The 12,265-nt window shown below is 37.2% G+C and overlaps 2 protein-coding genes across 2 annotated transcripts in view; one reads left to right on the top strand and one right to left on the bottom strand.

Annotated features, from left to right (window-relative positions):
- Positions 1-611, bottom strand: part of LOC117102838 — a 9,981-nt gene extending 9,370 nt beyond the window's left edge. Inside the window, exon 1 of the mRNA XM_033243267.1 lies at positions 517-611. The gene's annotated coding sequence lies outside the window, so the exon portion shown is untranslated. The remainder of the gene's footprint in view (positions 1-516) is intronic.
- A 1,418-nt stretch (positions 612-2,029) lies between these two features.
- On the top strand, positions 2,030-8,140 carry LOC117102839 (S-crystallin SL11-like). The gene is made up of 5 exons (XM_033243268.1): positions 2,030-2,247; positions 4,962-5,054; positions 6,120-6,235; positions 6,798-6,902; positions 7,542-8,140. The coding sequence occupies exons 1-5, from the start codon at positions 2,115-2,117 to the stop codon at positions 7,704-7,706; spliced, it is 612 nt and encodes a 203-aa protein (XP_033099159.1). The 5' UTR covers positions 2,030-2,114; the 3' UTR covers positions 7,707-8,140.
- Positions 8,141-12,265: the final 4,125 nt, after the last annotated feature.

The raw sequence follows: 12,265 nt of genomic DNA, 5'->3' as shown, positions 1-12,265 counted from the left end.
GGGATCTTTAAAAAGCAGTAAGGTGGAACAAGAACTATAAGACTAATAACCTGTCTCTTATACACATCTGGTCAAGCCCCTCCATCGGCCAAAGCTCGTCGGGCAGTCGGACCAAAAAAAAAAATAGGCCTAGTTTTCCCATCCCAATACTGTACTGCCTACGATACGCCAAGCCAAATCAGTCTCAGCAATCGCTTCGTCTGGGTCTGATCAGTCAAGCAGAACATAACAATAGTGAATCGTTTCTAGAAGTCCAATTTTTTTTTTAAATCTCATTTTGGGAGAAGAATACGCTCCCCACCCATACCCACTCCCAGCTCGGGCATTCGGCCCTCAGATAATTAACGCGGCGCGCTAATAGTTACACCCATAAATACTTAGCCAGCCCTTCCACCCCAGTCGGACATCTTAGCCCCCCGCCCCCATAAATTATATCCTAGAGCCGCCCCTGTTCCCAAGTGCTACTAATCTACCAAGTGCTACTAATCTCCCAAGTGCTACGTTCAGTAGGCCTACCTCTCACGTGATAGTAGACATATAGCACCTCCCAAGTGCATATAGTAGGCCTATAGCTTATCTCAGGTGTTACCAAATTACAACATACGTCAACCTATGGTTTTAGTGGTTTTTTGTGTTATTAGTTCTATCTTATAAAGTGCGCACACGTTATTTACATAAGTAATAATAATAACAATGATTCGGCAAAAAATAGGCACGCATGAAGCGATGATGCAGCGGTTTTGTGTTTGAACAGTTCCTAATTTACATTGCCCTGCCAAATTATGTTTGACGAACGACATGAAACCACGGGGCTATGTAAAATGTATTTCATCGGACTACAATGAAAATAAGTTTGCTACTTAATACTTTATTGTGTTTTATCATTGAATATTATTTTGGTATTAGGAAAGATAGATCAGTCTTCATTATATATAATCACATTTCTGTATTATTATCATTATTATTATCACAACCATCATCATCCATCAACATCATCACCATCCATCTTCCATCATCATCACCACCATCCTCATCATCATCCGTCATCATCACCATCATCATCCGTCATCATCCATCATCATCATCATCAAAACTTATTATCATCCACCATCATCATCATCATCATCATCATCAGTCTTGACCATTGTATTTAACCCTTAGAAGTCAATATGTAACGTCGGCACTTCCAACAATCAGAAAATATTGGTTTATTCCCCTGTTGAATTATTTAATTGGTAATTGGCTAAAATTAATAGTTACATGTGGTTTCCAATATGTTTTTGCATAAAGAAAAAAGAATATGACTCCATTGGTACCTGAACAAATGCTATAAACAAAAAATAACTGAAAAGCAGTAGAATAGTTAACGGAAATGTACTTATAGCTGAAGTAGGAGAGTCGGGTAAATTTACCCCAGGCCCTAGTCTAGATTTATTAGGGGGCATAAAGTAATGCAAAAAAATTAAGATTTACGCCTATGGCTAAGCCCAGGGTGACGCAGCATTTTTTAATGCTATATGTATTACAGTATTTACATTATTTGATTCTACAGATTACTGGCATCCTCTCCCTCTCCCACACACCCCAGGAAAAGAGTAGGCTATTGTTTTTACATCACAACCAAATTTAAAATATAATGAGTAACTAGCCTATAGGAATTTACAGTAATCTACCGAAAAATGGAAATGTATTTTTACAAATCGAGTAAATGAGCCTAAACCCCTAATTGGTCAGTTTCCGTGGATTTTCTTACTGGATCACTACCGATGTCCGACCAGGCCCGCTTACACTTTCGTCCTCTTTTTAACACTTTTTCTCACTCTTTTTAATACTTGGCTTGACTGACGGGGGGTGTGGGGCACCCCCCGCTGGATCCGCCACTGATGGTTGTTTACTCCGGAAAAATACTGTAGCCTAATCCAAGTGTAAACAGAGGCCAGGCACACTAGCCACGCCACGCAGGCAGTATCTGAATTGATTTTAATCCGGGTTCTTAATAATGTCAACAACGCGCTCAGTTATATATTGATAGCGAGCACTGGTCTCTCACTCGTTGCTTATAGATCGAGCGTAGCACACCGATAAACGTCGTGCAATAGGATCATTTTTTCACCATGCCTTCATATAAGCTGCTTTACTTTAACGCAAGAGGCCGGGCTGAGAACGCACGGACGCTCTTTGCAGTTGCCGGTGTCGCCTATGAAGATAAACGCATTGAGCAAGGGGAATGGGGATCTTTAAAAAGCAGTAAGTTGGAACAAGAACTATAAGACTAATAACTATGTAGTGAATCGTAGAGCATTTTGGTCTACATTATTGATATTGCAAACGCGGGGAAGGGACAACTATTTGGGGATGGATGTGGGATTTTGGATGCTTTTGGAATATCATACGTTATTTTCACCCCATACTACACCTCAATTGTTTCTTCCAGTTCCTCATTCAAATAAATGCCAGGCTCTGGAATAGAAAATAATATTGGATATAGGACCTATGTTGTAAAACTGATAGAAAAAAAGGTGTTTGACGAAAAAACTCGTGAACGGTTAATGAGAGACATATTTTTTTAATATTTAAAAACTGAAGAGAAGTGGAAAATGGGTGGTTACGCCCTTTTCCCCTGGGCGCAGTTTGGATTCCCAACCTCGAGGTCGGGGTTTCAATCCCCTCGCTGTTCATTTCACTTGTGTCTCTGGTCAAGGCACTTTATCTGCATTACTTCTCTCCACCCAGGAGTATAAATGGGTACCTGGTAGGGTTAAATGCCAAAATGAGCTGATGTACTGCTGCAACTTTATGAAATACCCACAAGGAGCTTGAGTTTGTGTTCCAAATGCGTTTAATCCAATGACCGGGGATAGTAATGTATAATCTAACATATTATTTAAATATTAAAAAATCCGTATCACATTAAGCATTCCCGAGTTAAAAAACAGCCCAATAAGATTTTAAAAAGCCATAGACCTAGGCCCTTGCAATATATTATGGTATTGTTCAGAAGATTTTGAAATCGTTCTATTATTGAAGTGGGGAAAGCCCTTCAATACCCCCAACCCCACCCCCACCCCATACAATGTATTGGGGGAGGAACGAAGTGTCTGGGTTATTTCCCATCGCGATACAATGTTAAAAGCCAAATTAGAGTCTAAAATGACATAGAGCTAATTGATATGCAAATGTTTTTAACGAACTTATTTATTATTATGTAGGCCTACCACTACAGTATTTTCCCAGGCACCTTTTAATTAGTTGAGCATGGTTTAAATCTGAAGTGACGCCCCAACATTATTTGTATAAGCATGGTCCATGGTATAAGGACAAAGAATAACAAAACCCTTTTCAGAAATCGGTATGAAGTGTACGCTTGGTTATGAGTAAAAACCTCTGTAAACGTTCCGGATGGTCAGGAAATGATAAATACATGTATTTGGTTTTCAATACCTGGCTTTATTTTGCCCTCGACCGGTAGTCGTCTTTGTTTGTCGTACATCGATTTTTCCTAATTTAAATTTCGGGTAGAATGACTAAGCAGTTATTATAGTTGACAAATGATGTTAGTGTGGCGGGTTTTGCTCAAAGATTGCTTGGTAATTTCATATAAAAATATATTTAAGTTAGATGAATCGTGGCAGATAATCAGAAGGAATGGGTGTCAGCGGGGTAGGGGAGGACATAAATTGTATGGAAGAAAAAGGAAGTACATATTCTCGTTACCTTTTAGTAGATTCTAAGATCGATTAAATAAGCATTTGTACCTCTCCAACTGGACACCATTCGCGAGATTTTGAGCGACGCCCAACCACGCCCACTAAGCTCTCGTCGGGGAAATCGTTCCCTCTCGTCAGGGACATCGGACTCCTGGCGCCACCCTTACTCGGTAAACATTTCATCACAAAAATATAATCTGAAAAGCTGCCAGTCCTTGTACTCCACTTCCGCCCAACACCCATTTTTGAGACCCTGGATCAACTTCAGATGAACGCCTATCGTTTCGATCGAGTGTAGTTTGCAGTGGCGTATATAGGGGTACGCGGGGGGGGGGAGCGCACGCCCTCCAAAAATTACTCGCGCCCCCCCCCCCACCACCACAATCTCCCCTAGAAATCAACTAAAATCACATTGTTTTCCAAATTAGCGCCCCTCAACTGATCATTGAGGGATCCCCATAACCTTCGCCCCCCCCCCCATCAGCACCCCATTTCAAGACTTCTGGATATGCCACTGGTGGTTTGATGTGTGGGGTGGAGGCATGTTTGCGGTCAGTGGTAAGGTAGGTGTGTGGGTGGACGAGTGCGTATGTGTGTTTGAAAATGGTGCTTATTCGCATATACATCCCGATAACACTACGTAGTACAGTACCTGGCATTAGTATCAAATTCATTCCTAAAAGAATCATCACTGCTAGACGGGAATAACATGTCTTACAACAAGCGTGAGTTTGCTATGACCGGAAGCATCCACATCGTTAATCAACATTGATTCTTATTTAATAATTATTGAGAGGTTAATTTCGAGGACTTTCAATTGATTTACAGGTCCACCACAACTAGCAATTCACTCACTACTGCTAAACATTGATTTAGAAGAAACACTACAGTAATTTTCGTTTGAACAGGAATAAGCATAATATTAATTATATTTTCCTGATTCTTTTTTTTTTTTTTTTTTTTTTTTTTTTTTTTTTTTTTTTGTTTTTTTTTTTTTTTTTGTTATTTTGTGATATGAACTGATTGGTGGATTGGTTGATTGATTGATTGATATAATCAATAATAACGATGTACTAATTACACGATTCTGATACCAATAACGAATGATTCCAATAAATGATTAACTTTATAGACAGGGCATAAACGTAAGAGGTTTACGGTGTAAAATGTACGTTCAATGTTTTCATCTTCAAAGGCGCGAGTAAACGTTATGACGATTACATATTCAACATGCAACTACATTGTTTTCAACAGAACTTAATTTCGGAGTGATGCCAAGCTTGCAGGTAGACGGCGTATCAATATCGATGTCTCAGGCAATCGCAAACTACCTAGCCCGTGAATTCGGTAATTTTATTCAGAACATTTTGTACATTGTAAAACACTAAAAACTGTAAAATTGTATAAGTGATAGGCCTATGCTACCTTAGTGATGTTTACCTTAGATATATGAAAGAGGCAAGAGTTTGTATGTCTGTCATGTATAATAGTGTAGTTTAAACATGTTGATAGAAGTAATTTGGATTGGATTGGATTTATTCGGTGTAAACACCAAGGATAGCCCACGAACGTCTAGAAAGAAGATTTATTTCCAGGGGCTCTCCCTGGCGGTGATTAGGCAGACAATCCCTTGCTCTTTTCCAAAGAGTGTACTGTGTTTTTTAACGTGCACATGGGCCATAAATGCACACACGACGCCAACGACTAAAACGTCTCATCTCATCCGAAAGACGGTGCGCTATTGTAACTTGTCCTCCAGCTTAAACACAAGGAGAGGCAGCAATGGGAATAGAACCGGGGACTTAGAGATCTCCACGATTCATCACACACACAGTGACATCCACCAGATTAGCCGACTGAGCTAAGCTGCTCTCAGATGTAACAATGGGAAAGCAAGGAGTTCCAAGTATTAATGTGAAGGTGTTATTGTGTGCCACCTGGGTTTAACAAGTTTTAATGCGTGGCCTCTGGTATGCTATGGGGTTGCCCTTCGTTAGATCTAAGGGAAACATTGAGCAGGATCTATATTCTCTTATCCATTGAGTATCTTGAAGACCTCAATCATGTCACCTCTCGGCACCCATCTTTCTTCCAAAAATTAGCAAGTCTAAGTCATGCCAATCTTACACCGTAGGCAAATTACTTAACTTTTAGAATACTGTACAAATATATTTCCTATAGCCTTACGGTAAGTGGACCAAGGCTGAACTGAATAATCCATAATTGGTCTGACTAAAGATTCATGGAAGAACCTTATTCATAAAGTAAAAGGCATGTTTAAATACTGCCAATCATAGAGCTTGCTGTAGCTACACGGTTAGATGATTTAAGAGTGGTCTAGAGGTTAACGTGTACACCAAGATCTTTAATTTCATGATGTAGTGGTGATTAAGACATGTGATTTATTTTCAGGTCTATACGGCAAAAGCAATCTAGAAAGTACACGAATTGACGTCACTTACAACGCACTCGTGGACATGGTGACTCTACTCTACGATTACATATTTGCTAAGGATGATGCTAAGAAGGTATTATTGTTAATTATGATTATGGTCACCAACAAGAAGGGAACATTTCTCATAGGCGTTTTATTCTTCCAGAAGCTTGAAAGAGAAAAACGGGGTTCTCGGGAAGAATTAGGGCATGTTTAGTGTTTGCATAGTAGTTTAGAGGTCTACACCAGGACGTCGCAAGGAGGAGCGAATTTATTAATTCGTCGGGGAAAAAATAGACCCCATAAGCCTTTCAAATCCCTATATTTCAGTAGCGGGCGATTCGCCCCCTGATCCCCAATTTGGATTCACTTAGGCCTACTGATACGCTCTAGTAGGAATTCCGGAAATTCCAGTCCGTCAAGGTAGTTGCCCCCCCCCCCCGTCCGTCATGGACAAGGGCCCTTCCGCCGAGCAAATCTTGGCGTAACCACTTGCCTACGCCAGTTGCTTTCCCATTGAGAATTGGATATGAGGCTATTAAAATTAAGAAACAGTTTCATGAAATCGAAAACAGAGGTTCATTCTTGGAATATTACCCTTAGAATTGTATTTTTTTTAGTGCTGTGTATTATTAATTTTGTTCTTAATACTACAGAAAGAATGCATGAAAAAATTTTCTGACAAGGCCGAGAGCTACGGACCCGGTTTGGAAAAGTTCCTGATGGAAAACGGTGGAGGCGACTACTTCGTTAAAAGTGGAGTACGTTTAATTTTCAATTATAATACGGAATAGGGGATTAACTTTTTTCTTTTTTGTTTATGTCAAACAGCGAAATTACACCACTTTCCTAAGTGGCATATCCCTTCAGCAAGACAAACATATACAAAAGATGCTCTACATAAAACTAAGTTGCATTATGAGGCTTAGAGAGTGGTGGTTTTGATCGTGTGAAGAAATCATGTAAACTTTAAAGAAATTGAATCCATGACCGTGACATGGAAGGCAATCATCCTAACCACTTCACTTTGTGATGTGACTTAACGTTATAAAGGCGTTAAAAGGTGGTTTCAATAAAATGTAGACTCATTAAAAAATCCACACATTTTAAAAAATGGGATTACAAGGAATTGCGAAATTCACCCCACTATATTGGGGTGAATTTTCGCAATTCCTTCTAAATTTCCATTATTATATAAGACTTCCAAGTTATTGATCTAATGTATTGAGTCCGAATTAATTGCAAATACAACTTCATTTTCATGTGGGATTTCTTGGGCTTATAAGTTATAATTAATTTGAAGCCCACATTGATCGTTCCACATCATTTGAAAAATTTATGTGAAAATCGTAAAAGAAATGTTTAATGACAACTAATAAAATGTTATTTTTGATTCGCAGTTGAGCCTGGCTGATATCGCATTTTTCAACGCATATTCAGAAATGAAAATCCATAAACCCGATGTTCTAGACAAAACACCAAAACTGAAGGCCTTATATGACCGTGTAGCGGCCAACGAAAAGATTGCCAAATGGGTTAAGACAAGACCAGAGACACCATTTTAGAATATGTAATAAGCCTAAGTAATTTAGATTTCAAAAAACACTGATGGCCAACACTTTTGTATCTTTCATTATTATATTCACATTGCAATTGAATTATTTTGTTACGCACAATATACGGTAAAAGATTAAAAGTTGATTTACACTTTTATAGGAAAGACACAATGTTCAAAGTGCTGTAGACCAATGCACTGAAACCGGGATTAAATTTTAACACTTCACTACATGTGTAATCATGGACCTATTTATGATCAAAAGGTCCATCGGTTAATGAATGTGCCGTAGCAAGATGCTGGAAAAAGATAAAAATATATTCATTAATATGAATTTACATGGGTTCTTCACGTTTGCAATATACTCTTGTACATCCTTTTACCAATGAATTCGCTTATTTTCATTTTAATAAATATTGAGCATGGTCTTGTTCTTTTACTTGATATCTTTTTCGTCTCATCTGTTACGGTACCTGATTGCCAAAATGCCATCAACATTCATATCAAAATTTCATTGTTATGTAATTAATTAAAGTAGGCAAATACAATTTTAAAATTGATAATAATTTCATATGAACCCCAACCTTATGGTGTTCATGAAGGCAGTGATGCGCATTTAATGTTCTGAAAACGGAGTGAAATTATCTAAAAATTAGTTTAACCTTTAAAATATTGGCCAGCACAGAGTTTTTACTGTACATTGGTTAATGGCAAACCCGCCGAAGACATATATTCATCAAAGAAAGGTAAATACGTGTTGGAATAACGGACATTATTGTCATCGAGCAACATGCTACGAATGTTGTAATAGATAAATAAATAAATAAATTGTGTAATGAAAGTCCACCAACGAGATTCGAACCTGCGACCTCTCGTTGTAAAGGCGAGCGTCATAATTCCATTAGACCACAGAGAGGTTTCATGGTTGAACAGATTCAAATAACCGTTAGGTGCAACCTATTACACAATGGGCAAGAAATATAGAATAGTAGCATATAATATAGGCCTAGTCCTAAATCAAGATAGCCGCTAACACTGTTAAATTATATAGGCCTAATTATAAATCATCCGAAGTGTTCGAATATGATGGTACATCGTGTAGCATCTCTCAACGAATGTTGTCCTCCATAAATAAATGAATTCATTGTGTAATAACCTGATTCGAACCTGTGACCTCTCGCTGTCGAAACGAGCGTCATAACCATTAGAACACAGAGGCTATTGAGATAGTAGGCATACCATTGCTGTTTTGCATATAGCTGGCCCACTACTAGACCTATAAGTAGTTTGAGTACTCTTGGCATGCTTGATTGTTTCATAGATAGCTATAATAGGGTCGGTGGTTCATCAATAAAAGATACTAGAGACACAAGAAAGGAGAGTTCTCGAAAGGGAAAAAGAATGTTCCACCGAAATGCATGGTGACACACAAACAATGGGTCGCCGCGTACGGCTGGATCTAAAAAACTTCTGCCACCGTTACATAATTGTGAATACAACCTCCTTTTGCGTATGTTGAAATCGTTGCCATTATCCGTAAGATAAAAACAAGTATGCATAAATAAATTAAAACAATAAAATGGCAGACACAAAAGAGCAGAATCGTATGTCCGGACTCTGATTAGTGATACAGTTTTCCTCCATTAGTGGAAAAAGAAAGGCGCCGTGTGCGTTTGATCAGCGTGACCACTCACAATTTTTGATATAGCCAATGACTGGGTCGAAATTACCCAAGATTCATCAAAAATTGCCCAAAATTACCCAAGCTTCCTGAAAATGCATTGAAATTTGAAAAAAAACCGTGTATAGTTTCCCTTTTAGTTAAATTTATAAACTATTTTTTATTGTAATTGTTTGTGTTAATTATTAAAATTAATATTCATGAGGTGATATTACGGATAGAAAAATACGCCCTCAGTCGGCCAGTGTTATCAGTAGATCAGTGATCAAGTTTTATTATGTAATGCATTAATTAGGTAAGATCAATGGCAACGCAAATCACAAATAAACAATTCTGAACCCATGTTTATAGCAATTAACAGTCAATTAACAATGTTATGTGCACTTCGTTGAGTTTTGCTTACTTGAATGGACTGAAATATACTTTGCTACTTCTTAATTCTTCCTCTATGACAAAAAAATTTAAATTTCTTAGTAAAAATAAAATACCCAAGGATTTGAACCGAATACAATGCCCAAGAACCCAAGACCAAGTCAAAATACCCAAGATCTTGGGTAAATATCCAAGCAGTGGTCACACTGCGTTTGATATACCTAGCCAGTACCTAGCCAGAGCCATATATCAACAGAAAGGCGCCAAATACGTCTGGACTAAATATAGAAAACTTGCATTAAAGAGACGTACATCTAGACCAATTTCCGCCTCATTTTTTCAAGTATCTTTGGTTCAATCTCGAATTTATCTGAAAGGACGAAACAACGTTGTATGCAGATTGATTTAACTTAATTATAGCTCCTTAAAATTTGTTTTGTTGAGCACTCTATTTTGAGATTGTACCATTGCTGTTTTGCATTCAGCTGGCCCACTACTACAGTTACTATTTAGTTTGAGCACTCTTGGCATGGTAGGCCTATAATTACCAGCGCTTTTAAACTGCCTTGTTACAAGCTTGCTTGTTTCATAGTTACAGGTTCAATTTCAAATTTAACTGAGCTGTACTGATGAGTCTTTAAAGGACGAATCACTATCCTTTTATCTTTTTTTCCCCTCTTATTATGAGACCCCTCTAATTCAAGACTGAGACCACCTTTATGTGACAAAATGACCTCCAATTCAAGGCCGCATTTGAAAATAAAATCAAACAGATAAAAGTTTTTTTTTTAATTAAATACTCTGAAATTTTGAACCTCAACATTGACAGATGTATTTTCATAAGTTTATCTATATACATAAATGTTTCTTAATAATGATAAGCTATAGAATGGTGACATTTAAAATACCTTGAATGAACAGGCCTTAAAAGAAGCATGCAAAACGATAACATCGTTGTTAATACTACGATTTAAACGTGTTTTTTTAATGATTATGGCGTCATTTGATTTGGTTTGTCATTTTTAATAATGATAAGCTATAGAATGGTGACATTTAAAATACCTTAAATGAACAGGCCTTAAATGAAGCCTGCAAAACGATAACATCGTTGTTACTACTACGATTTAACGTGTTTTTTTTTTATGATTATAACGTGAAAAATTATCAATTCCTGATGATGACATCAAATCGAAAAGTATCGAAATGCACGCCATCGTGTGGGGATTCAATATTTCGACATTATTTATGTCATCATCAGGAATGAAAAATTAATTAATGTCGAAATATTGAATCCCAACACGATGGCGTGCATTTCGATACTTGGAGTATGTATTATACTATCTTATTACTATACTGTTCTTTATATTATGTTTACCTACGGTAGGCCTATGAAATCTTACCGATTTATGGGATGTAGGCTACGTCTGTAACTAACTGTGAGCTTCTTGTATGTTTGTTATCAAATGTAATACTACCTACAACAACAACAACAGCTACCCACTTCTATATAGTGTAGTAATAGTAGTATAGGTACATTCCTATCAAAGGCAAGAGCAAAAGAGGCTAAACTAGTGGGTCTAGTTACAAGCTGTGTTAGGTCCTACCTGCTAGCCCCCTCCCCCGACTAGGCCCCTAGGTTCCTGCCTGATCTGACACAATAGTCACGCTTCGCATGCCATTGGCATTGACTGAAAATTTGAAGGGAAAAAAAAATAAAACAGGAAATTTATATGGGACAGTGAGTAAAAAAATATTATTAAATAATAATAAATTAAATAATAATAATTTTAATAACAATAATAATATTAATAACAATAATAATAAAAAAAATAATAATAATAATAATTAAATAACCATATATAATTTCGCCATTAATTAACTTAGCCTAAGCCTTGTAATCAAGAAGCATCTACATGCAGTACAATACTATATTAGACCTGTAATTAACAACTATAAGCATAACTAGGCCTCATTCATTCATGGTATACGCTGCTATTTTGGCAGGTCCTTTGATGGCATCATCATTTTAATAGAGTCCGCTACCGGGATATGATACACGCTGCATGTAATTAAGATTCCTTCGACTTATGGTATAGATATTTTTTGTAAAAGAAATGTTTTCATCCAATTTTTGTATTCTGTTATGCTACAATCATTCTTTGACTTCATGTGGGTAAATATTATAATTTTTATTTTCTAAAATTTAATCTAAATTGTATCAGGAAACAGAATTAGATTATATTAACGCAAATTTTATTTCTAAACTGACCAATCGGCCATGTTTGTTTTGGTCACGTGGATTAACGGCTGCACTCTCTGGTTACGTTAATTTTCGTTGTCAACGAACCAGTCGAATGAAAATAATACTTAACGAAAATTCGTAATCAACGAAATGAACCAGTCGAATACGCCCAATGTTATGTTTTTTTGATTGACTGGATGACTTAGTTACCGTACCTTATAGCCGGTTGACAATGTAAACAACCAGGGAACTAAGTATCCACTGAGAGAATATA

Source organism: Anneissia japonica, unplaced genomic scaffold (assembly GCF_011630105.1).
Source record: "Anneissia japonica isolate Jap-2015-1 unplaced genomic scaffold, ASM1163010v1 scaffold32248_len650992_cov182, whole genome shotgun sequence".
In the NCBI taxonomy this organism is placed as follows: domain Eukaryota; kingdom Metazoa; phylum Echinodermata; class Crinoidea; order Comatulida; family Comatulidae; genus Anneissia; species Anneissia japonica.
This window is presented reverse-complemented; position numbering and strand designations above follow the sequence as displayed.